The sequence below is a fragment of the Myotis myotis genome, unplaced genomic scaffold (assembly GCF_014108235.1).
Source record: "Myotis myotis isolate mMyoMyo1 unplaced genomic scaffold, mMyoMyo1.p scaffold_m19_p_25, whole genome shotgun sequence".
In the NCBI taxonomy this organism is placed as follows: domain Eukaryota; kingdom Metazoa; phylum Chordata; class Mammalia; order Chiroptera; family Vespertilionidae; genus Myotis; species Myotis myotis.
The window spans coordinates 3,919,038-3,944,785 of NW_023416330.1; the positions used below are offsets into that span (position 1 = coordinate 3,919,038).

The following is a 25,748-nucleotide window of genomic DNA, read 5'->3' on the forward strand; positions in this document are numbered from 1 at the left end:
GAGAACCTGGAGAACCTAGAAAGAGAACATGGACACAGAACCTGGCTAGAGATCCTAATCAGAACTTCGCTGGAGATCCACAGCAGAACCTCTCTGGAGATCCAGACCAGAACTTGGCTGGAGATCCTGGCTAGGCTGCTGATCAACTGAACACTGTCTCCATGTCCTTCCTTCTTTGCCAACTCCGTCTACGCCTTTGGGGACCCCTGGACCCACTGGGGTTGGACCCCAGCATCCACTGATCCCCGCAGGCCAGGCCGAGGGACCCCACTGGTGCATGAATCCGTGCACTGGGCCTCCAGTATATATATATTTTAAAGAAACTTGACATAAAGATCTACTGATGGCCAAGTCACACTGGTAAGGAACCAAGAGGGGACTTGTTTTACTAGATTTTAAATCTATAATAAAACCACAGTACGGAGATTAAAAATGGCATCAGAGTAATTGGAAGCCACACTAACATGCTTCCAAGACCAAACTGGAATTACAACTAAAATACAGGAAAACCATCCTGAATAACCAACTATAGACTAGCTGGAGAGAACCCTGATAACCAAGTATGGAAAGTGGGGACCTCATAGAGACTGGTAGGAAGGGTGGAGGTGCGAAAGGGCTGGCCGGCCTTCCATACTCAACAGGAGGAATATCTCAGCTGTAGGAGGTTCCTACTGAGAACTCTGGGGTCTAAACCCCAAGCTGGGCTCCTCAGCCCAGAGCACCAGAACTGAGAAAGGTGCCCACATAACATCTGGCTGTGAAAAGCAACAGGGTTGCTGTCTGCCAAGGAGAGATGGCTAGAAATGCAGGCACCCTCTTAAAGGGCCAGCACACAAAATTTCATGTGCAGCCACTCACCTAGGGCTCCAGCAGAGGGAAGGCAGACTGGACTGGAACTGTGTGAGCAGAAATAAAGTTTGGGTGGCTCTGGGGTTAGAACTCGAAAGGCAAACACCCTGGTTTACTATGCTGAGTCACTCCCTCATGCTGCAGAGAACATCTTTCTCTGGTGCCCATTAGAACAGCAGTCGCCAACCTTTTGGACCTCATGGACCACCAGTGATCCGTGGACCACCGGCTGGTGACCGCTGCATTAAAAGACTAAGAATAACAATCAGCCTGAAGGCAGAAGAAATTGCCCCACCCTGTGGTCCATAGCCTGAGGTTAATCAAGACTGAATACAATCAGATTACAGGCAGAGGCAGGTCTCTGGAGACTTTGAGTCTTTGCCTGATCTAAGTCAGGGCCCAGGGCTAGGAAAAGCAGACCCTTGTACACATCTTGGTCCTTTCCAAAGGTACCCAGCCCCAGCGGAGGGAGCCACAAGCTGTGGTTTGCTGATAGCTCCAAACAGGGAATTCAGCGTCTGACACTGTCATGCACTAGAGACTGGGAGACATAGCATCTCTACCTAATATATAGATACAAACCCAAACAGGAAGCCAAAATGGGGAGACAAAAACCAAGACCAAAAATGAAAGAACAAGAGAATTCTTCAGAAGAAGAGATAAATGAAATGGAAATAAGAAATTTATCAGACATAGAGTTCAGAATAATGACTGCATGCATAGATGCTCAACAGCATGAGAAGACATAACAACTCAAAGGGTTAAAGAGAATAAAACAGGGCAGAAAAAAACTTATTGTATTTAGCAGATATTTTGCAGAAAGCCTGCAACCTTGAGCACCACATGGCTCAGATAACTACTAGTCACCTGACGCTGGGAGGAACCAAGGACGGGCTGGACCCTTATGTCAGCAGAGCCACTTACAGCCAGCAAAAATGAATAAAAACCTATCTCTCCCTGCTCTCTTCACTGATGCCTTTCTTGGTCTCAGCCCAACTGCACTTAGGTGCCTGAAATAAAAATCTCTTTTGATATGTTATGACTTCATGCCATAGGTGTGCAACCCCAACCCACTCTGAACCTTTCAGTAACTCTGAAGAATGACATTGCACTAATAAAGAATACAATGGAAGGAATACACAGCAGATTAGGGGAAGCTGAGGACTGGATCAGTGAATTAGAAGACAGGGTAGAAAAAAATCACTCAGAGAACCAAAAAGAAAAAACAATTAAAAAACAGGAGCCCTGGCCGGTTTTGCTCAGTGGATAGAGCGTCAGCCTGCGGACTCAGGGGTCCCGGGTTCGATTCCGGTCAAGGGCATGTGCCTTGGTTGTGGGCACACACCCAGTGGAGAGTGTGCAGGAGGCAGCTGGTCGATGTTTCTCTCTCATCGATGTTTCTAGCTCTCTGTCCCTCCCCCTATCTCTCTAAAAAAATCAATAAAATATATTTAAAAAACAAACAAACAAAAACAAAACAGGAGGATAGCTTAAGGGAGCTGTGAGACAACGGGAAATTTATTTAATGTTCGCATCATAGGAGTACCAGAATGGGAAGAAAGTGAGCAAGGGATAGAAAACATGTTTGAAGAAATAATGGAAGAAAACTTCTCTACTCTGGTGAAGGAAAAGTCACACAAGTCCAGGAGGCACAGAGAATCCCAAGCAAGAACTCAAAAAGCCGAAACCGGTTTGGCTCAGTGGATAGAGCATTGGCCTGCGGACTGAAAGGTCCCAGGTTCGATTCTGGTCAAGGGCAAATACCTGGGTTGCAGGCACATCCCCGGTAGGAGATGTGCAGGAGGCGGCTAATCGATGTTTCTCTCTCATCGATGTTTCTAACTCTCTATCTCTCTCTGTAAAAAATCAATAAATAAATAAATAAAAAAGAAGAAGAACTCAAAAAGGCCCATGCCCAGACACATCATAATTAAAATGCAAAAAATTAAAGACAAAAAAAGAATCTTAAAGGCAGCAAGAGAAAAGCAATTTGTTACCTACAAAGGAGCTACCATAAGGCTATCAGCTGATTTTTCATCAGAAACTTTACAGGCCAGAAGGGAATGGTATAAAATATTCAAGGTAATGAAAAGCAATGATCTGAAACCAGTATTACTATATCCAGCAAGGCTATCATTCAAAATAGATGATGAAATAAAGAGCTTCCCAGACAAAAAAAATAAAGGCTAAATGAGTTCATCACCACCAAGCAAGCATTACAATACTGAATGTTTTTCTTCCCCACTAGCACAGAGCAGACAATGAATATTAGAAAAGCTGTTTGCTGCTTTACTTTTTTATTTTAGTAAACTCTAAAATAATTGGTTTTGGATTATATATGCAATAAAACCACTAGACATTTGTGAATAGGGGAAGAGAAAAAAAGATGCAAAGCCATTATTTCTATATTAACTTTATTTTTAAATTCTGCATTTTTTGTCATAACATACCTAGTTGAAGTTGCTTCTTATTTATGACAATTTTGATATAATTTTCTTGAAATCCAAAGGTTTCAGCTATTCTGTAAAATAAGCCAGTGAAAACTGTAATCAAATTTGTTATTTTCCCTTAAATAGTTTAACCATGATTAGCTATTTTATACATTTTACTCAGAAACACCCAGTACTTCAATTTACTGACTCACATCACTTCATGATATGCAAGAGACAATGTCCTTTTTAAAACTAGCTATTTACTTGTTTCCTCATGAAGTGGAGACACTGGTGCAGGATAGCCATTTAAACAGCAGGGCCCTAGCTGCCCATCAGGAGAAGATCCATTCTCTGTACCTTCTGCAGCCCCCAGGAGGAGCCCATAATAAGGAGCTGTTCCACACAATCCTCAATCCATCCCTAACAGCCCTGATGCAGACCAAAGAAGAAGATGAGAAAAATCAGCTTCAGAAATATGGGCTGGCTAGCCCTGGAGACACTCACCAGTGAGTGAAACAACTGACCAGGTCTCAAAAGTTAGAATTTCGCTAGTAGGTGACAGGCAGGTATTTTTTTCTTTCTATAGATGGGCCAACAGTCTGAAACACTTTGCTGAATGGCTCAGCAAGTTATCAGGGTACTAAGGAATAAAATTCAAAGTTAAGGACCTGGTGACCCCCAGCTGTCTCCTATTTATATTAGTCATTCATTAGTCACACATGCATCAAGTGCTTGTTAGATGGTGGACCTGGAGTTCCCACCTGATCTCGAGTTTTACCAGGAAATGAAGAGTTGTGCGAGTCGAGTTCTCGTTTGTCCTTCACTACCAGTGTGAGCCTGTAAGTCCTGCAGCCTCAAAGCCTCAAGTTCCCTTCCATAAAGTGAGGAGACTAACACCTGCCCTCTCTCTCTTCCAGGCTGGCCACCAGAATCAAATGCCCCAACTTAAAAGGTTTGGGGCACCAGGCACACGAATACTTACTTAGATCTCAATTCTCTGCCAGTGATGTGCAATCGAGTTTCTAAGAGGTTCTTCCTATCCTATTTAAAAATCAGACAAATAAAATAACTGGATTATAGCTTTCTTTATTATTATTATTATTTTTAGGGAGAGAGGAAGGGAGATAGATATAAATATATATAGAGAGAGAGAAACATCAATCAGTTCCCCCCTGCACACCCTCTACTGGGAATCAAGCCCACAACCCAGGCATGTGCCCTGACCGGGAATGGAACTGGCAACCTTTTGGTGCACAGGACAACACCCAACCAACTGAGCCACCGGCCAGGGCTGGATTATAGCTTTTTAAAAAATATATCATAATTTATTTGATTACCTCACTAAGTTAACTAGGCATTACTACCTACATAAACTTGAGAAAATTACTCACTTTTCTTAGTCGTGGAGGTAAAAATACCTCAATTGTAGCAATTCCTGTTGTCTTATAATTTTCATTTCCTGTGCCACGCTCAATTGCTTTGCAACGTATTTCTTCTATTATCTTCTCTACTTCATTTTCACAACATTCTAACTTGTCAGAGTACTTCTTAGCAAGGTCCTAAGAAAAACCAGAAAACAGTTCAGTGTAGTACCAACCCAAAATAAGATGGAGGTCAAAATACAGAATAGCACATGGATGACTCGAAGGCAAAAATCTCTGATGAGTGGTAGTCATATTATAGTGAAATCCAGGCTGGCCTGATACCTTTTTTTTCCCCCTCACCCACAGAGTGAGGATATTTTTCCATTGATTTTTAGAGAAAGTGGGAGGGAGGGGGGGACAGGGGAGAGAGAGAAGAGAGAGAGAAAAACATCTATTGGTTGTCTCTGCTTGCACCCTGACCAGGGCTGGGTATTGAACCTGCAACTGAGATACACACCCTTGACCAGGAATCGAATCCTTGACCCGTCAATCCTCTGGCCTGGCCGACACTCTAACCACTGAGCAAAGTGGCCAGGCCTGATATCTTGCAAGGTATCAAGGATAGGAAAACAGACTCAAGAGAAAAAATGAAAATAACTGAGATTATTCTAGGGAAAAAAGACAAGTGGACTATAACTTATGCGACTGTAATATATAAAAATTATTTTAAGACATGCCCTGGCTAGGCAGCTCAGTTGGTTAGAGCGTCATCCTAGATATGCCAAGGTTTCGGGTTTAATTCTCGGTCAGGGCACATACAAGCAGCAATCAATAAATCCATTAAATAAGTGGGACAATAAATCAATGTTTCTCTCCCTTCCTCTCTCTCTAAAATCAATCAACAAATAACATTTTTTAAAAAGAAAGAGTGAACTAATCAACTCCACTGGAGGGAGAAAACACAAAACAGAGAAAACACTCTAAGTTTTCTAACTTGTGAGAACAAGTCAGGGTAAACATAAATAACTTTCTTAACAGAAAATTCAAGAAAATTCTGAATCACTGATACTGCTTGTAAAATAATAATTTGCTAGACTTATTCAACAGAACTCAAGAAAGTGCTCCACTTCCTATTATGGTTTATTTTAAAGGACACAAATGAACATCTAGCTAGAGAGGGAAACAGGTGGAGTCTGAAAGGGTCTGGGGTTCACCACATGGATAAGTTTGCCAATCTGGAAGCTCCCCAAAACCCACCACTTAAGGGATTTTTATGGAGGTTCCATTATGTGGGCAGGAGTGATTAAACCATTGGGCAAGGGTGATTAGCTGGCTCTCCAGCCCTCTCCTCTCCCCCCTTCCCAGAGGCTGGAGGATGGGGCTGAGTCCCAAGCCTCTAATCAGTTTGGACTTTTGGTGACCAGCCCCATCCTGAAGCTGTTGCCAAGAGCTGCCTAATTAGAACAAAAGATACTCCTATCGCCCAGGGTTTTAGGAGTTCTGTGCCAGGAACCAAATAGTTTTCTTATCACGCCACACCTAACTTCTGAGCCAAGAGATAATAATAAGCAAATTCAGAAAAGTCAGAAGGTGGTTGCAAAAAGTAAAAAGTGAGGCCTGTCAGGGATAGGAGATAGGAAAACTCTTAAGACCTTGATACAGTTGTCACCTTCCAAGTGCATCACTGTGTCACAACACAGGACAATCTGACACCCTCATGACAATCCTTCATCCCTGATAAATGTTATATCATTTATCTCAAGATACTCAGACTGAGAAAGCAGAAGTGTATGCTAGGATATTCCAATAGATTTCTATTAAAAAATTAATGTTTTTCTCTGCTCAAAAAAGCAGAAAATTTTCAATTTCTAGAAATTTCACTTATGTCGAATAAGGCCATTTCTGATGCCATGAAAAACTACTGGGAAAAGATGGTAGTTTGGGAAAATGAACAGAGCCACAGGAGAGGGAGCAATTGCTTCCTAGCAGACCAAGTTAACAAGGGAGGCTGAGCCCCACCCAGGACACTCACCCTGCACACGTAACACTCACTCACTCACTGGCACTGGTACTGCCACACTAGCAGGTCAAAGGTAGTCTCCAGATTAATAAGTTCATTTTTTTATTTTAAAATATATTTTATTGACTTTTTACAGAGAAGAAGGGAGAGGGATAGAGAGTCAGAAACATTGATGAGAGAGAAACATCGATCAGCTGCCTCCTGCACACTCCCCACTGGGGATGTGCCCACAACCAAGGTACATGCTCTTGACTGGAATCGAATCTGGGACCCTTGAGTCCGCAGGCTGACACTCTATCCACTGAGCCAAACTGGTTAGGGCCAGATTAGTAACTTTAGATAGTGCTGTGAAGATAATAAAGAGAGTATATGGCCTGGCTACTGTGGCTCAGAGGTTGAGCATCGACCTATGATCCAAGAGGACACAAGCCCAGGTTGCAGGCTCTATCCCCAGGAGGGGGCAAGCAGGAAGCAGCCAACCAATGATTCTCTCTCTTCATTGATGTTTCTATCTCTCCCTCTCCCTTCCTCTCTGAAATCAATAAAAATATATTTAAAAATGAGCCGAAACCGGTTTGGCTCAGTGGATAGAGCATCGGCCTGCGGACTGAAAGGTCCCAGGTTCGATTCCGGTCAAGGGCATGTACCTTGGTTGTGGGCACATCCCCAGTGGGAGATGTGCAGGAGGCAGCTGATTGATGTTTCTCTCTCATTGATGTTTCTATCTCTCCCTCTCCCTTCCTCTCTGAAATCAATAAAAATATATTTAAAAATGAGCCGAAACCGGTTTGGCTCAGTGGATAGAGCATCGGCCTGCGGACTGAAAGGTCCCAGGTTCGATTCCGGTCAAGGGCATGTACCTTGGTTGTGGGCACATCCCCAGTGGGAGATGTGCAGGAGGCAGCTGATTGATGTTTCTCTCTCATTGATGTTTCTAATTCTCTCTCTCTCTCTCCCTTCCTCTCTGTAAAACAACCAATAAAATATATTTTTTAAAAATGAAATAATCTCATCCCCCACATTGCTTTCTCCCTTGATTTCATGTAATCTCCCTTAAATTCCCTTCTTAATTCCAAATGTATATAAGAAACTGCAAACTGTCATTCTGGGAAGCATTTTTCTCAGTCTGTTAAGATCTTGTTTCCAGGTTTGTACTCTGTTTGGTTCAAATAAAAACTCTAATAAACTTATACAAATTTCTACAGGTTTGGACATTCTTATGTCGACACCAAGGAGACTTGTAACACTGCTAATTATCTATGTCTTAAAAGATAAATACCTTCAATGCCAAACCAACTTCTTTGTTTTCATCTGTATAAGGAGGTTTCCAAAGTTGAATTCTGTCTTCCCTTAAAAACTGGGTCAATTTTGCTTGGAGATACTTCTTTTGCGCCATCCTTGAAAGCAAAACAGTGCAGCAATGATACCCCCACACATCTCAAGGTGCTTTATAACTGCCTACATGCTGATGTGTTTTGTAGCATAAGCAGTGCTCCTACACTCTTCCCACTCCAGTTTAATCTGAATTACTTGTAGGTTAGATTTTAACTAGCTCCAGACTTCTCTAAAATATACATATTTATATGTATTGGGATATATATTTCTTATACAGTCAATTATACATTACATTAAATATGTATTTCAAAGTTGCTAATATGTAGCAAGGTCTATTACACCTTTTTATTTGTTAACCTATTATTCTCTAAGCTATGTAAAGAGATAAAATAAGAGAAAGATGAATCCCTAAAGTAGTGAACTTTTCTAAGAAACTCAACACGGAGCTTATAAAGTCTCTTGTATTTTGGCTAGTTTAACATGAAACAAACACTCTGATAGATAAGCATAAAGAAAAACTTTATGTGGACTATCAATAATACATATTCTTTGTATCTGAATTTTTAAAATTCAGCACTTACAATACAGGAAAAGTACTGCATGATACTCTGTGACAACAGCACAACAGCAGACCTACATATTTAACACCAACTGCTTGAACCAACATTTTACAGCTGAGAAAACCCAGGCCCCGGGTTTGTGAAAAATGACCCAGCTAAGGTCACATAATTAGCCAGCACCATCACTAGCTCTGGGACTTCTGCCTACAACATTGGACTCTGCATTCTGTCTCAAGTCTCTTGCTGCTTCTCTGTCCTATGTACGTAACTGCCCTCTCCCAAAGAAGCACCTGCCAGCAACGGAGCTGGCTACTCGAACCTCAGTAGCAGAGCAGTCAAAGGGTTCGGTGAGGCTGCCAGGGTCAGGGAATAGCTGGAAGGGAAAGTGCAGCCAAATCAGACAAGCAGTAAAAAGTAGAAAGTTATTAGGTCCTGCCCTGGCTGGTAGCTCAGTTGGTTAGAGCGTTGTCCCCATACGCCAACGTTGTGGATTCTCTGGTCAAAAGCAACCAATGAATGATTAAATAAGTGGAACAACAAATCAATGTTCCTCTCTCCCTTCCTGTCTCTCTCAAATCAATCAAAAAAATTTTTTTAAAGAAAGTTATTAGGGCCCTAGCCTGTTTGGCTCAGTGGATAGAGCGTCAGCCCACAGACTGAAGGGTCCCGGGTTCAATTCTGGTCAAGGGCACATATCTTGGTTGCAGGCTCAATCCCCAGCCCTGGTTGCCATGCATGTGGGAGGCAACCAATGGATGTCTCTCTCTGACATTGATGTTTCTCTCCCCCTCTCTTCCACTCTCTCTAAAAATCAATGGAAAAATAGCCTCAGGTGAGGATTAACAAACAAAACAAAAAAGAAAGTTCTTAGGTACTGAGAATGAAGATAAGTTCCAGGGAGCAAAAAAAAATAGGAGTTAGCCCTAGTCAGTATGCTCAGTGGTTAGAGTGTCGACCCTCAGACCAAAGGGTTTCGGGTTTGATTCCTGCTCAATGGCACATACCTCAGTTGCAGGTTTGATCCCTGGCCTGGTTGAGGTATGTGTGGGAGGCAACCAATTCTTTCTCTCTCTCTCTTCCACCCTCTCTAAAAATCAATGGAAAAAATATCCTCGGGTAAGGATAAAAAAAGAAAAACAGGAATTAATGTAACCTAGATAAGTAACTTTTCTATTCAGGACCTGTATTCCATACTCCCCAAAACCCAATTCACCTGATTTTTTTTTTTTTAAAGAACAATTTATTGATTTTTAGAGAGAGGGGAGAAGAGGGAAACATCCATGTGAGAGTGAGACATCAACTGGCTGCCTCCTACACTCCCCGCTACTGGGAATCCAGCCTGCAACCAGGCATGTACCCTGACCAGGAATGGAACCAGCAACTTCTCAATGCAATGGATGATGCTCAAAAAAATCAGCCCTGGCCAATGTGGCTCTGGTTTTTAAAATTTAATCCTCACCCGAGGATTTGTTTTACTAATTTTAGAGTGGAAGGGAAGGCGTGCGGGAGAGGAGGAGAGAGAGAAACATCGGCTGCCTCACCCACTCACCCTGACTGGGGATGAAACCTGAAAGCCAGGTGTATGCCCTGACTGCAATCGACCCGCCTCCTTTTGGGGTACCACATGACGCTCCAGTTAACTGAGCCACACCAGCCAGGGCCCCAATTCACCTGATTTTTAAAATCAAGTGTGATAACTTCAGTGTATCCCATAAACAAGGATTTTAAAAGAAACTCCAAATCTATTCTATTTTATATCAGTTTGGAGGAGAGAAAGAGGGTCATCAGGACAGGGAGGAGAAAGGAACAAACACATCCGAAGAGGGTGGGGTGCGTTTGTCCAGGTGACCTAGAGAGAATCCTAGGTCAGTGATGGCGAACCTATGACGCGCGTGTCAAATGACACGCGAACTCATTTTTTGGTTGATTTTTCTTTGTTAAATGGCATTTAAATATATAAAATATCAAAAATATAAGTCTTTGTTTTACTGTGGTTGCAAATATCAAAAAATTTCTATATGTGACACGGCACCAGAGTTAAGTTAGGGTTTTTCAAAATGCCGACCCGCCTAGCTCAAAAGGTTCACCATCACTGTCTAGGGGCCTTGCAGCACCAACTGCTTCTCACACAGTAAAAGCACAGAGAAGGCCGACGTGTATTCGCTTTACAAACAAATAACATGACCACTACACAAAAACCAGTTCCCGGCTCACAACATTTCAGAAATTCTGAATAAAATATTTGGAAGGTTGAATGCACAGCTCTCTGCCATCACCTGACCAAAGGGTCTCAGACACCCAGTGGGCGCCCCGCACGCCACCCACCAGCAAATCAACAGAGTCTGCACCGCCCCACTCATGTTTTGAGGAAGATGAAACCATAATGTGAAACCGACAAAACTTCAGTTACAGACAACAGAAAAGCGAGGATACAGACTTCAAGTCCAACCCAAAGGAAAAAAGGTTTAAAACACCGGTTTTCCATCTGAACTGGAGAACTGGAAGTACCGTGGGTGCCACACCCTGCTCCACATTGCAGCCCCCAAAGCAGAAATCCATTCGCCGCTCGGAACTGAAAGTGAAACGTTATCAACCTCCTTAAGTTTTCACTTTCGCTTTTGCAGTAGACTGATCTACGCAACCTTTACCCAGTGCTCCTCAAATATATTTATACGTAAAATTAAAAGTTCCTGTATTTAAAAATAAGAGTAAGGGAAGGAAGTGGGAAATACTGGATCAGACCGTCAAGGCTGGAGAAGAGCACCCGTGTTCTCCCACTAAACAGCAGAGAAAATCTGGCTCTGATTGCAAATGAACCGCAATGGCATCTGCGGACACCGGCGCCCGGATCCGCGCTCGCCGGCTCAGGAGGTTCGCGTCTATGTGCTCACACTTCCGTCTCCCTCCCACGCGGCCTCGGTCCTTCGGAAATACCCCGCCATCCTCGCCCAGCCCAGCGCAGCGCAAACCTCGGGCCCCGCGAACCGCGGGAGCGTCCAGACCCCCAGCCGCCGCCCCGGTCCCGGCCCGGCCTCGACGCAGGACGCCCAGCGCCCGCCGCGGGCGGGGAGGCGTCGGGGTCGCGCCGGGAACGAGGGGCAGCGGGCGGCGGCAAGGAGACCCCGGCCCAGGGCTGGAGGCTCGGCCGCTGTCTCCTCACCTGCGACACCACTGCGCCACCAGGACCCGCGGAATGCCCGGATGCAGCGGCGGCCGCCGTTGGTTTTCATTCCGGGTGAGCCCGGCCACGCCCCCCCGCCGCTGCCGCCGCTGCTGCCCGTCCCGCCCCGCCCCGCCCTCTCGCGGCCAGAAAGAAGGGTTGTGGGCGGGGCTAGACGGGGCGGGCCTTAGGCAGGAAGAAAGCGGACTGGCGAGTAGGCTGTGGGGGCGTGGCCAAAGCAAAGGTGGGGCGGGGCCTGGCTGTGGTAGGGGCGGGGCCGGAGCGTGAACCTGGCCGAGCGCGAGGCAGTGGAGACCGGGCCTCGCCGCTGGGAACCTAATGGGAAGCGTGGGCCCGACCCAGTTTGTCCGACTTCAGAGGAATTGAGTCTGGCTTCATTTTTCCAAAAGCCTTGAAAGAGGCCAGAGTGCCTTGCAGGAGGACCCGGAGGGAGGTCTGGGCCTCCTGCAGCCGGGTGCCGCCCCCTCGCCCGTCCTAGGCCTCCGGTGTCCTCCCGCCCTCCCCCCCCGCCCCTCCCCCCCAGCACCCCGCTAACCTCGTGTGCGGACGAAGCTTCTCTGCCGCCGCAGGCCCCGCTAACCTCGCGTGCGCCACGCTCTCTTAGACCAGTTCAATGTCGTAGATCCGCCAACCTCCAGAGCGCCAGCTGCGGTAAATACAAGTCAACCTGTGGCCTGGGCTGTGTCCGTGCGTCCAGGTGAGGGAACCTGACGTTCGCGGAACAGCTACGGGCGGCTGGAGAAATGTCCTGAGGACCGGGCAGAGCTCCGGGGGGTGAGCACAGGCTCTGGCAGAGCTGCGGTGGAAGACGAGGCCAGCCCGGTCGCAGAGAGCTGGCTGGTTGAAGCGCTGGCCTCTCCTTTCCAGCCCGAACCCGTCCTCGGACCTGCTCGAGCGCCGCCCTGCGTGCGGCTGTAAGCACAGGTGCTGCGTGCGGGCAGCGGGTTCCTGGGGAGCCACCAAGCGCTCGGCCTCAGCGGCCATAACTGTGACACTGCCCACCGGGCACGGTGGGTAAGACCTTGGGCTGGGGTCTGCCGCTGTCACTACACCAGGACAACTCCCAGGATTAGCCCCAGCAGTACATTTCCAAAAACGGCTGTATTGGGTCTAGAATAACACCAGGGAGCCCTGCCTAAAACGGTCCCAAAGGAGCTTTGTGTAGCCTCTGACACTGGCCCGAAGAGTGGACCCCTCGTGGTGCCCTTCCATTCTCTGGGAGGAAGCCTTGGGTGGGATGTGCGCCTACATCCATTTAAAGGAAGAGGAGTGTTCCCGAAGGTGCCATGTCTGCCAGGGTCCCTGCCCATCACAGAGGGGACTGCGCACGATGCAGAGCAATTTCAGTTCCCCTTTCCTTATCTTTCAGGCACGTCCACCGACATAGCAGAGCCTGCAAAGCTGGCAGATTTCTGTCTTTCCAAATAAAACTTTTCTGTCTCGATAGCCTCCTTTGGGTACACAATCACTCACATAATCTTTGAAATTAAAGTGCTTTACCTTGGGCCAAATGAACTTCTTAGTCAAGGCAACAGACAAATGGCAAAATGGGGGAAATATTGTCAACTCACATCAAAAGGCCAATCTCTTTGGTATGTAAAGAGCTCTTCAATTCAATAAGTAAGAGACCAAAATGGAAAACTGGGCAAAAGTTAGGAATTAGAAAGGAATTAGAAATGGTTTATAAATATGTGAAAAATTACTTAACCCCACTCCTAATGAGATAAATATAAATTAAAACTACACCAAGATGTCACTTTTTAACCTATCAGACTGGGGGAAATGGTAACATGCTATGATGGCAGGGCTGTGTGGACACAGGCACCCTCATACAGTACTTGTGGAGGTTAAATTGATAGAACGCTAGAAGGGAAATCTGGCAGGATGTATCAGAGTCAAAATGCATAGTCTCTTTGACCCAGTAATTCAACTTTTATTATTCTTGCTGTACTTTGTTAACCTGCCCCAGTCCTGTTTTTCCAAATATGTACTGACATTAGTGGTTTTAACTAAAATTTCTTGAGATGAAGATGTCTTCTTAATTCATGTCTGTGCTTTTGTTGCGGTGGGTTTTTGTGGTGATAAAGAATTATCGGGGGGGAAAGAATTAGGGAACATTTGCAGAAGGGATTTTACTTCTGATGGAGTAAAATCAGAAAACCCTTAAATATCCTTTGCACGACAGTGAAATTTAATGCTGAATGTTTCCAGTACTTACTAGAAAAGTAATAAGTAACAGGAAGTTGGGTTTTCAGCTTTATTTATAGCTGTTTTGATAAGAACAATATATATGCATTGGGTTAAGTTGTGTGGTAAATTAATCTTTTATTTTTTTATTTATTTTTTTTTAATTAATCTTTTATAAATGGGGAAGTGGATTGAAAAAGATACCAAGTACATTCTTGAGTTCTCTATTTATAAGTATTTTTCTGGGGAGTGGTTATAAGCTGGAATTTTCAGGGAGTTTGAATGATGACTCACTTTCAGCCTGGGAGGCTTTCAATGTTACTGATAACCATATTTGGAGATATGGTCATTTTATTCAGCATATTGGCTGGATGAGAAGAACATGGAAAGAACAGAGAAGACAAGCAGGTAGAGAGGGAAATACGTTCCCCCCTGATTGGAAATATATAATTTCAATCACCCTTGAAGATGTTAGAAGCTGAAAGAAGTTATGTGTAGGGAGCAGAGCCACATACAAGTCCCAGCTAGCACAATTAAGCTTGGCCTTATAGTCCTCCCTTGTCCCTAGGTAGCTAATGGGCTGTGGGAGGTGTAGCAAGTGCTGCCAAAATAAGGCTTGAGTAAGGAAATAGATTTGAAATAAATTTGAAACACGCAAGCACATTGTAAACATGTTGACCACTCCCCTTGTTTTGCTTTGTGTGATCTGACTATAAAATAAAGCTTCTGCTTACAGGCTGTGTCACTGTTTCCTCATCCAGGAAGTGATCCACCTGGTCCCAACTGTGTTCTCTTGTCTGTCTTCTTCTTTTTTTTTTTTAATATATTTTATTGATTTTTTTACAGAGAGGAAGGGAGAGGGATAGAGAGCTAGAAACATCGATGAGAGAGAAACATCCATCAGCGGCCTCCTGCACACTCCTCACTGGGAGTACATGCCCTTGACAGGAATCGAACCCAGGACCCTTGAGTCCGCAGGCCGATGCTCTATCCACTGAGCCAAACCGGTCAGGGCTTGTCTGTCTTCTTTAATCCTTCACCACCCTCCTCAGGTTCACACCTGGCCGTGCTGGGGGAGTTCTGTTATGAAAAGATCAGATAAGAGAGTTACTCTGGTTCTCCACCATCTCTATTTTCTAAGTAAAAACTAGTAAGAGTGCAGCCCACACTGATCATAAGGAATGAAGTATTTCCTCCCAAACTGAAGGAACGAGTCCATGGTGGAGGAGAACCCCAGTATGTGGCATTGGTACCGAGGGAAGACAATATTAACACCACAGGCACCCTGCCTAACCAAGGAAGGATAACAAAATTTGATTGTATCGTCAGCTGATACATCATTACAAAAATTACTAAAGATGGGTTACTGTGCGATTTCTGGCCTATAACTCATAGTTCAAACAGCCCAGGTTAGGCAGTTCAGTTGGTTAGAGTGTCAACCCAATATGCCATAGGTGGACAGAACAATAGATCAATGTTTCTCTCTCTCTCAAATAAATTTTTTCAAATTAAAAAAAAGAAAAGATTCAAACTATTCTGTGGCTGTAAAAAAGAACAAATTCTCCATTCTCTTCTATTATGTGAAAAAGTTTCTCAGTACCAGCATTTATAACAATAAAAAAAAAGGAATAGAATTGATGTTAATAATGTGTCTTGCCCTGGCCAGTTTGCTCAGTAGATAGAGCCTTGGCCCAGGTTCAATTACGGTCAAGGGCACGTACCTCGGTTGCAGACTTGGTCCCCACCGCTGTCGGGGTGCATATAGGAGACAACCAATGGATGCGTCTCTCTCGCATTAATGTTTCTCTCTCTGTCTTTTTCCCTTCCTTCCACTCTCCCTAAAAATCAATGGCGCCTGATGCTCAGTGGCTGAGCGTCGACCTATGAAGTAGGAGGTCACAGTTCAGTCGCCTGTCAGGGCACATGCCAAGGTTGCAGGCTTGATCCCCAGTGGGAGGGAGGCAGCCAATCCATGATTCTCTCTCACCATTGATGTTTCTCTCTCTCCCTCTCCCTTCCTCTGAAGTCAATAAAAAACATATATTTTTAAAAAATCAATGGAATCCTGGTCCCCCCCCCCCCAAAAGGAATATGCCAAAAAAATAAAATAAATAAAATGGAAAAATATCCTTGGGTGAGGATTAACACGAAATAAAAATAATGTGTCTTAATCCAGCAGAGAAATAAACTGATTGGAAAATGAAAACAATCTTATTCACCTCATTAAGAGACATATTTCCAATAAAATGTTACCTTTTTACATTTAACAGTTATCAAAATTTGCAGCATATTTATATTGCTTTAATCAAATGTGCATTACTAATAAGAAACTTTTCAGTGCCTACAGACTTTTTAACTTTATATTTATTGTTGACACAGTACTTAGAGACTTTTGTTCATAGGATATGAAATTATCTTCAATTTTAATTTATATTTTTGTTGTTGAGAAGTATGAGAGGGATAATCCATAAAAGGCTTGCAAACATAACATATATTAGGTATAAAATTAGATGAGGCAACCAAGTGAAAAGGCAAGCTTATGAAGAAAAAAGAACCATTAAAGAATAACTTGTTTTTTAAAAGAATAACTTATTTATGTATTTTAAATAGTATCAAATTGCTATGGTACTTAGATATCACTGAACACAGAGTCAAAGTCACATAAGAGTTTTGTTTTAAAATATATTAATATTGCCTAACCAGTGTTGCTCAGTGGTAGTGCATTGACCCATGAACCAGGAGGTCATAGTTTGATTTCTGGTCAGGACACATCCTTGGGTTTCGGGTTCGAGCCCCAGTGGGGGGCATGCAGGAGGTAGCCAATCAGTGATTCTCATCATTGATGTTTCTATCTCTCTCTCCCTCTCCCTTCCTTTCTGAAAACAAAATATATTTTAAAATCTATTACTTATGATAAACTGGGAGTTGCATCCACTTAAACGCATGAGGAAAAATTTTAGGTGGAAAACAAGAAATTGTGAGGGGTACAGGGTAGTTCCAAACTTTGAAGACAATGCCTTCCCAAACTTCAAGGTCTCTCTCAGGGTAGGGCGCCTTCTGGTGGTACAAGTCAGAATTGTGTTGGTCTGAGCTGGAGAGAAGCATCCTGCAAGAACTAAGTGCCACATTTTGCAAGCCACACCTTCCTGGAGTATTTCCTGGGATCTTCACCATAAAACTTGAGCCTTGTATGAGTCAGCATCCTGTTCACGTTGGACCATCTTATCCTATCTCCACCCTGGCTTCCCTCCCCCCAAAAGCAGAAAAAGATGTTACTCCTCTACCAACCCTAGAATCAGCCAGGAGGGCAAAGAGCAGGACAGAATAGTGCCCTACACACCTCACCAAGTGGGACCTTGATGATCACGCATTAATTTGACAGTTTTATTGAGTACCTACTATGCGCCAGGCATGAAACTCCATGACCTACTGGTGGAATCTGCCCTCTATTTCTCTCTTAAAAAGCTCAAGGACATCTACACTAATAAAAGAGAAAAATGGTAATTGGCATACGGCGATACCGTTTTCATTGGCTAATCGGCTATATGCAAATTAACTGCCAACAAGATGGCGGCTAATTTGCATATGTAGGCACAATGCAGGGAGGCGAAAGGGAAAGCAGGAAGAAGCCCCCTCCCACTGACAGTGATGGAAACCCAGGGGGCAGCTAAGAGCTGGGGGGCAGGGCAAAGGCGGCCCATAATGGGAGAATCAGGCGCCTTTGCCGCCCTGGCCAGTGATAGCAGGAAGTAGGGGTGGAGCCAGCAATGGGAGCTGGGGTCGAAGCTGGCAGCCCCAGGAGCTAGGGGTCCCTTGCCTGGGCCTAAAGCGAAGCCCACGATCGCGGCGCCCCCCGCTGCCACTGCAGGTCCCCGCTGCCCGGGCCGGACGCCTAGGCCAGAGGCGTTAGGCCTGGGCAGGGGCGGAGCCTGCAACCGCGGGGAGCTGGGGGTCCCCTGCCCAGGCCTGACACCTCTGCCGGAGGCCTCAGGCCTGGTCAAGGGGCCGATCCGGTGATCGGAGGGTGATGAGGGTCAACTCCTCTGGCTGAGGCATCAGGCCTGGGCGGGGGGCGGAGCCGGGGATTGGGGGGATATGATGGTCCCCTTGCCCAGGCCTGAAGCCTGGGTCAGAGGCGTCAGGCTTGGGTGGGGGGTGGAGCAAGCGATCAGAGGGAGATGGGGGTCCCCTGCCCAGGCATGATTCCTGGGCCAGAGGCCTCAGGCCTGGGCGGGAGCCAGAGCCAGTGATGGGGGGAGATGGGGGTCCCCTGTCCAAGCCTGACACCTCTGGCGGAGGCGTCAGGCCTGGGCAAGGGGCCAATCAGGCGATCGGAGGGTGATGGGGGTCAACGCCTGAGGGCTCCCAGTATGTGAGAGGGGGCAGGCTGGGCTGAGGGACACTCTCCCCCCCCCACACACACCCAGTGCACGAATTTCGTGCACCGGGCCCCTAGTCTATATATATAAAAGCCTAAGCCCCTGGCCAACTGGCTGACAGGCCAATAGCTATGACACACAATGACCACCAGGGGGCAGATGCTCAAAGCAGGAGCTGCCGAGCGACAGCAACTTTGCAGAGTGTCCTCTAGCACTACAGACCCTTTGGGGGAATGTCGGACTGCCAGTTTCTGCCCGATCCCCACAGGCCAGGCCAAGGGACCCCACCTGCCGGAGGGACCCTGCTCACTTCGCAGATGCCTTTGAGCCCTGGCACTGCCCCAGGTGCAGCCGGCCGGCCGGGGAGGGACCACTGGAGGTTGGCTCCTGGGCGTGTCTGGCCTGTCTCTCCAGTCCCGCTCTGCTGGCCACCTTCTAATTAATTTACTTTCAATGTGCACAAATCTGTGCACCAGGCCTCTAGTTCTTAAATAAAAGAGGAGCCCAGCAATAACTAGAAACCACAGGACCTCACACACACACAAAAATGAAACTGACCCACAAACATTTGAAAAGATGGTCAGCCCCTCTAGTTTATAGTAATAATCTATAATAATCTATAATAATAAAAGCATAATATGTTAATTAGATGGCCGAATGACCTTCTGGACGTCCTTCCAAATGACCTTCTGGACAAAGCTGCAGTGGCCGAGGCCGAGGCTGAGGCAGTTAGGGGCGATCAGACAGGCAGGCGAGCAGTTAGGGGCGATCAGGCAGGCAGGCGAGCAATAAGGAGCCAGCAGTCCCGGATTGTGAAAGAGATGTCCTACTGCCGGTTTAGGCCCAATCCCATAGAGATTCCTGCGGGATTGGGCCTAAACCAGCAGTCGGACATCCCCTGAGGGGTCCTGGATTGTAAGAGGGTGCAGGCGGGGCTGAGGGATCCCCCCCACACACACACACACACACAAATTTTATGCACTGGGTCTCTAGTAAGTAAAAAATTTCACTGCAATGAGAAATCACTTGCCTGCTGTTAGACTGGCACAGGTTTGATAATATATCCAAGGCTGACAAGGGTAATACATTGATGAGGGTATACATTGGTATAATTTGAGGGAAAATGAATACAAGAAAAATGTTTAAGCTAGAACCTTTTAATCCATTAGCCCTCCCTTTAAGACTATTTTAGAATAGTAAGAAACTAGGAAAAGTGGAGTAGGGAAACTGAGACAGTTTAACAGCAGTTTGCAGCCACCTAGTAAATCCTATCTTCCCTAAACCTAGGACACTTAAGAGTAAATGGGCCCTAGCTGGTTTTGCTCAGTGGGTAGAGTGTCGGTCTGCAGACTGAAGGGTCCAGGGTTCAATTCCAGTCAAGGGCATGTGGCTTCGGGCTCAATCCCCAGTTAGGGGCGTGCAGGAGGCAGCCGATCAATGATTCTCTCCCATCATTGATGTTTCAATCTCTCTCTCCCTCTCCCTCTCCCTTCCTCTCTCTCTCTCTAAAAAAAAAAAAAATCAATAAAAATAGTATATATATATATATATATATATATATATATATAAAAGAGTAAATGGGCCTGGCTGGGTGTGGCTGAGTGCGGTTGAGCATTGAATTCCCCCAGCTTTAACCCTCCCTCTGCCCTCAAGGGGCTTGTCATCTGAAGGAAATAAGCCTCTGGGATCCATCTCCAGCAGAGTCAACTTGTAATGGAAACGGTTACTGAATTTCCCCAGGGCAAACAGAAGTAGGGAGAAAGGAAGAAGCTATAAGAATAAAGAACTGTGCACGTGGGCCAGCATCACAGCGGAAACCCCGAAGTGCCCCCTCAACTAGACAGGAGAAGGTGGAGACAACTAGAAAAGACATCAGCCCATTGTTTGTAATGGCCCAATGGGAGACAGCAAAACCTATTAACCCCATAGTACTCATCCAATGAGGAACCGGAGGAGGGACTCTCATACCTTGGGAATAAATAGGCTGTGATCCCTACTCCACGCGTGCCTGTACAACCAGACGGACACCCGCTCTCGAGAACGTATTAAATGTCTAGTTTTCGCCACACTTCTCCCTCCCACTCTGTTGTTTTAATTCGGACAGGTGATGAGCATTTTTCACATCATCTAGTACAGGAGGCAGGAGATGTATTCCTGCAACATTTAGTGGATGCAGTTAGGCATTCCAGCTCAAATATATATCAAATATAACATGACCTTCTCCAATCCAAACCATAGTACAAAGTTAGACGTGACCATTTTTGTGAAAAAGAATTCTTTGCACATCCCGGGAAAAGGGGGCACATTTGTGTGAAGCTAGAGAGACTTAAAATAGACAGTGGCCAAATGAGCCAGATTTAAAAAATGCCTGTGACATGATAGGAAATATCTGTGTGGTCTCTGCCCCCTTTTTCTTTAAAAAAAAAAAAAAAATTTTATTGATTTTTTACAGAGAGGAAGGGAGAGGGAGAGAGAGTTAGAAACATTGATGAGAGAGAAACATCAATTCAGCTGCCTCCGGCACACTCCCTACTGGGGATGTGCCCGCAACCAAGGTATATGCCCTTGACCAGAATCAAACTTGGGACCTTTCAGTCCGTAGGCCGACGCTCTATCCACTGAGCCAAACCGGTTAGGGTATCTGCCCCTTTTTTCTGTTACCCAGCTCCTAAAGTGTCCAGTATCTGAAGTGACAAGTGTCTTTTTGTATGCCAATGAGATGGCGGGTGTGTGTGTGTGTGTAGGGCAGTGATGGCGAACCTTTTGAGCTCAGTGTGTCAGCATTTTGAAAAACCCTAACTTAACTCTGGTGCCGTGTCACATATAGAAATGTTTTGATATTTGCAACCATAGTAAAACAAAGATTTATATTTTTGATATTTATTTTATATATTTAAATGCCATTTAACAAAGAAAAATCAACCAAAAAAATGAGTTCACGTGTCACCTCTGACACACGTGTCATAGGTTCGCCATCACTGGTGTAGGGTAGGTATGGTGGCGGGGGGGGGGGGGGGTGCAGGTGCGGTTGGGGGGGGGGGGCTGGGGTCCTTAGGTAGCCTCAGGAGGGGCCCAGCTGCCAAGGCCAGCCAGGAAACTCAGAGCAGGACCAGGAAGGGTTCGGGATGAACCTGGGGTGGGGCTGTGGGGACACAAAGGGGAAACCTGTGAACTATGAGGCAGGGTTTGCACCAGCAGCTGAGGACTTGCTCAGCTACAGACACCTTGGTCAAGCCCTTTGTGCAGCTGTTTCCCCTCGGAGCCTCAGCACATCAATCCCCGGGGACCAGGCCTTCAGGGGGCTGGAGGGCCCGGCCTTTCTGACTCTCTTGATGATGCCTGTGCGGCGAGGGAGGTGCACTGAATACTAAAAAATTTAAATGCTGCAATCAGGACTCTGAAAGTAATGTAGCTGGAATTATTGAGGGAAATTTACAAGTTAAATAGCCTAAAAGGCTGCAGATGCAAATGACATTAAATTAGCAGGGACTTGAGGAACACAGGAATGACATGCCCTTTCTAGAAAAGCAAGTGGTCAGAGCTCACATCACAAACCTCCCAGGCCTCCTTGGACTCCAGCAGGGCAGGCTCTGTGTCTGCAGCCGCAGGGCGCTTAGCATTCCATCCCCCCACATGCCGGAAGCTCCCCAGTTCTCATGACAGCCAAGAACGCCCTCCCCAAGGCCAGCAGAGGCCCCACCTCCCAGCGAGGAGCCCGAGTGGTGGCAGCTACTGAGGCTCTCCTCCCTGCTGGTGACAGAACTGGAAGGAGACCTGGCTCTCCAGGCCTGGGCTGGGCGGCCCCCACCAGCTGGGCCTCACCTGATGCTCTTGTGCTGACAGCACGGTAGGCTCAGGTCTGTTGGTAGAGAGCTACGGTTCCACGTCTGCCTGTGGGCCAGGGGGACCTGACCCGCCTTATTGACGTCGCCCGCTGATGGCTGGGCTGGGAAACATCCAGGAGAGGCCAACAGGCAGACCGGCAGAGCAGCCTGGCGGGCGGGAGGCGAGCAGGTGATGCTTTGGGCAGTGCGTGAGGACCACAAACGTGACCGGCCGGCTTACGCTACAGAGCTTACTGTCTCGAGGTCCTGGAGGCCAGACGTCCTCGTTCCTCAGCTTGTGGCAGCAGAACCCCAATGGCCACATGGCATTCCTCCCCCGTGTCTGTCTGTCTCTGTGTCCGAGTTCCCCTTTTTATAAGGACACAGTCATAGTGGTTGGGGCTACCTTCATGACCTCATCCTAACGCATCACCTGCCAAGACCCCATTTCCAAATAAGGTCCCATTCACAGGTATTGGGGTTAGGGCTTCAGCGTCTTTGGGGGGACCAATTCAACCTGACAGGCGGTGACCCCACAGTGTATTTAGCTCTGTGTGTGTATAGGTCTCCGTGAAGGCCACTGAGGAGCTGACCCCAACCTCGCCAAGAGGAATGGTACCATCACCATTCCTCGCTACCAGCCACCTTTATGCAAAACTAAGCACTGGATTCATTCTGAATTGAACCCCTGCCTGGTCAGATATGAAACATCTCAAAAGTTCATCTCTGAAGCATCCTGTCTCAGGAAGCTACTGTATTCAATCAAAATCGCAGAATAAAAGGGGCCCAGGAAATTGGGGCTGCCACTCAAGGGAGAGGCGAAGCTCCAGGAAGCCAGGTGGCACCAGGCACAAATAGCAGCCCGTTCACATCGGAGCAGAGCAGAAGGACCTGGGAAAGGATCGTTCAAGACTGAAATTCACAGAGTATCCGCCACATTTGAATTTGTCAAAGGGAGATTTACACAACTGGGCAAGAATTTGGTGGTGAAATAGTAATGAACATGTGGAGAACCGAGCAAAAGAACTTGCGAGGGAATTATTAAATCCAGAGTAAATAAAAGACTGTAGCATAAAAGAGAACTGATCATCATATACAGTTCATAGTCACCTACTAATAGTTCTCTACTGTATTAACATAAATGCTGAAAATTGATTTAACCCAAAATAACATATACCTGGGAGGGGAGAAGACAGGAAGTGTGTGTGTGTGGGGGGGGGGGGAGGCTAGGGGCGCAGGAAGTGCTGAGTCCTTCTCCATCCTCAGCAGAGAAGACCTGAAATGGGAGAGCTGAGACTGCAGATCTGTGGTTGGAGATATGGCGGTAAATGAAGAATCAGCTGGAAGCGTTCAGAGTGTGGAGTTGGGAACTGCCTTTTCTTACAAGTCTCCTTAACTGCATATAGGACTTTAAACTATAATTTCGATAACATTACAAAAAATGAGACCATGAGTTGTTTGGTTGTGCCGTGTGGGTGGGCCGGGCTATCCCCATGCTCAGGAGGCTCCCTAGCAAGCGGGGCGCCCGGCCCTGGCCTATCATTCACACCCGGGCCTGGAGGAGCCATGTGGCCTCCACCGGGGAGTGGGAAGTGAGGGTCAAAGGTTAGGGTCCGGAAAGGGTATAATTGGTCTGGGTGCTGAAGGGGGCCAAGGCAGCATCAGGTGAGTCCACGCCTGGCGTGGCGTGGGGTTTGGAGCACCCCATCTGCGGGGCGGGTGCTCCCGGGTTTGGAGAGCATCACAGGGTGCCGACACCTCGATGGCCGCCAGGTGGCGCCAGAGCCCGCACCAGCCCACAGCTTCCTGGGCTCCCAGGTCTCACCCAGAGGGAGCGGCCCAGGCCAGACTCCAGATGTGGATCTCGGGCCGCCTCAGCATCCAGGGAGAAATTGTTTTCAATGGAAAATTCAAGTAGATACAAAATCAGACCAAATGGTATAACGAAAAGGCTAATTCCGTTTTCCCAGTTTCTCTTACTGCTGGATTCAATGCCTGGTCCTTGGTAATGTTCTCATTAAATCGGCCCCTCCCAGGCCCTCATCTTAGACTGGCCACTCTCACTCTGGGCCTCCTTGTTCACTCATCTGTCCTCTTGACAAATATGTATTTTTTAAAAAGATTTTATTTTATTGATTCCGGGGGGGCGGGGGGAGAGAGAGGGAGAGAGGAGAAGCGTCTGTGAGAGAGCGAAACATCAGTCGGAGCTGCCCCTTACCGGGGACCAAGCCGGAAACTGGGGCATGTGCCCTGCCTGGGAATTGAACCAGGGAACTTTCCGTGCATGGGACGACGTACAACCAACTGAGCCACACCAGCCAGGGCTTGACAAATATGTACTGAGCGCTGACTGTGAGCTCAGTGCTAGGGGCGCCTCAGTGAGCCCTCCCTGTGCACTGTTTCTGGAGAAGACACAACCCGACCATGGCCATGTGGGCTTCGAGTGTGCAGCTCAAGGAGTTATGGGAACCTGTTGCTGGCTTTCCAGACGAGCAGGGCTTTTCTGGGGGCGGGTGCTGGCAGGTGCCCCCAAGGTGGGCTCACCTGGCCTGTCCAGTGCCAGCCAGAGGACTTGGTGGGATCTCTCCCGTTCCCCAGCTCATTCCCTGACACCCTGCCCAGCATGTGTCTCTCACAACGTTTTCTCCCCCGTTTTTGGCTCCTCTCTCTCCTGGGCCTCACTGCTCTCTCTTTCTTCCCAAGCCGCTGGCCCACAAGGTGGAAAACAGGGGCCCCGGGAACCTGAGGAGGCTCCTTGCAGCCCAGCCACCCGGAGAGTCACTGAGTCAATCAGAAGAACTCCCACCCACTGCCCGGTCCCGTCAGTATAACCAATTGGGTCACATTGTACAGTGAGGTCGAAGGAGGAGGGGGGCGGCTGGGGCCCTGCGGTCGCCACCTCCTGGCCTCCCAAGAGCATTTCTCTTCCCCACCCACTGGGACCCAGTATAGTTTTTGTAAACAAGGACACTGAGGCTCAGGGAGGTGGGTGAGCTTCCTGTGGCAGCTGTCACACATCCCTCCACACTTGGCAGCTCAGACCAACAGAAGCTTATTCTCTCCCAGTTCTGGAGACCAGAGGATTGAAATCAAGGTATCAGCAGGGTCACGCTCCCTCCAGAGGCTGTAGGGGACAATCCGTCCCTTACCTGTTCCAGCTTCTGGTGGCAGCTGTCACTCGTTGACCTGAGGCCATGTCGCTCCAATCTTCAAGGCCAGCATCTTCCAGCGTCTCTCAGCCTCGTCTTCACAGCACCTTCTCCTCGGTGTGGGGGTCGTCTCCTCTGCCTCTACCTCAGAAAGGCGTTTTGACTACATTTAGGGCCACCCAGCTCCTCCAGGACAGTGTCTCCATATCAAGATCCTCAACTTAATCACATCTGCAAAGACCCTTTCCCAAAGCAGGCAGCGTTTGCAGGTCCTGTGGATCAGGCCCTGATATCTTTGGGGTCATCATCAGCCTACCACCGGGAGATAGGCACTTTGCTCAAGGTCACACAGCTGGTTAAGTGGTAAAGCCGATATCTGAACACTGGTCTGCCGGCCTGAAAAACCCATGCTCTTATTCCCTTGTGCCGCGCAAGTCTCTTTTCGGGGGCTACCGTCAGAAGTGTCCA

The 25,748-nt window shown here is 47.1% G+C and overlaps 1 protein-coding gene across 5 annotated transcripts in view; it reads right to left on the reverse strand.

The window, feature by feature from the left end:
• NUB1 (negative regulator of ubiquitin like proteins 1) overlaps nt 1-12,598 on the reverse strand; it is a 30,220-nt gene extending 17,622 nt beyond the window's left edge. For 3 of the 5 annotated variants that reach the window (XM_036356133.1, XM_036356129.1, XM_036356134.1), the window contains exons 1-5: nt 11,721-11,841; nt 7,945-8,062; nt 4,673-4,840; nt 4,264-4,322; nt 3,300-3,370 (exon numbers count right to left, since the gene is read on the reverse strand). In XM_036356133.1, coding sequence (XP_036212026.1) covers nt 3,300-3,370; nt 4,264-4,322; nt 4,673-4,840; nt 7,945-8,061 — 415 coding nt within the window. In that variant the 5' untranslated portion in view covers nt 8,062; nt 11,721-11,841. Of the gene's footprint in view, nt 1-3,299; nt 3,371-4,263; nt 4,323-4,672; nt 4,841-7,944; nt 8,063-11,529; nt 11,655-11,720; nt 11,842-12,276 lie in introns of those variants that run through there. The other 2 variants (XM_036356132.1, XM_036356131.1) reach the window with 2 other exon arrangements.
• Between the last annotated feature and the right edge of the window lie 13,150 nt (nt 12,599-25,748).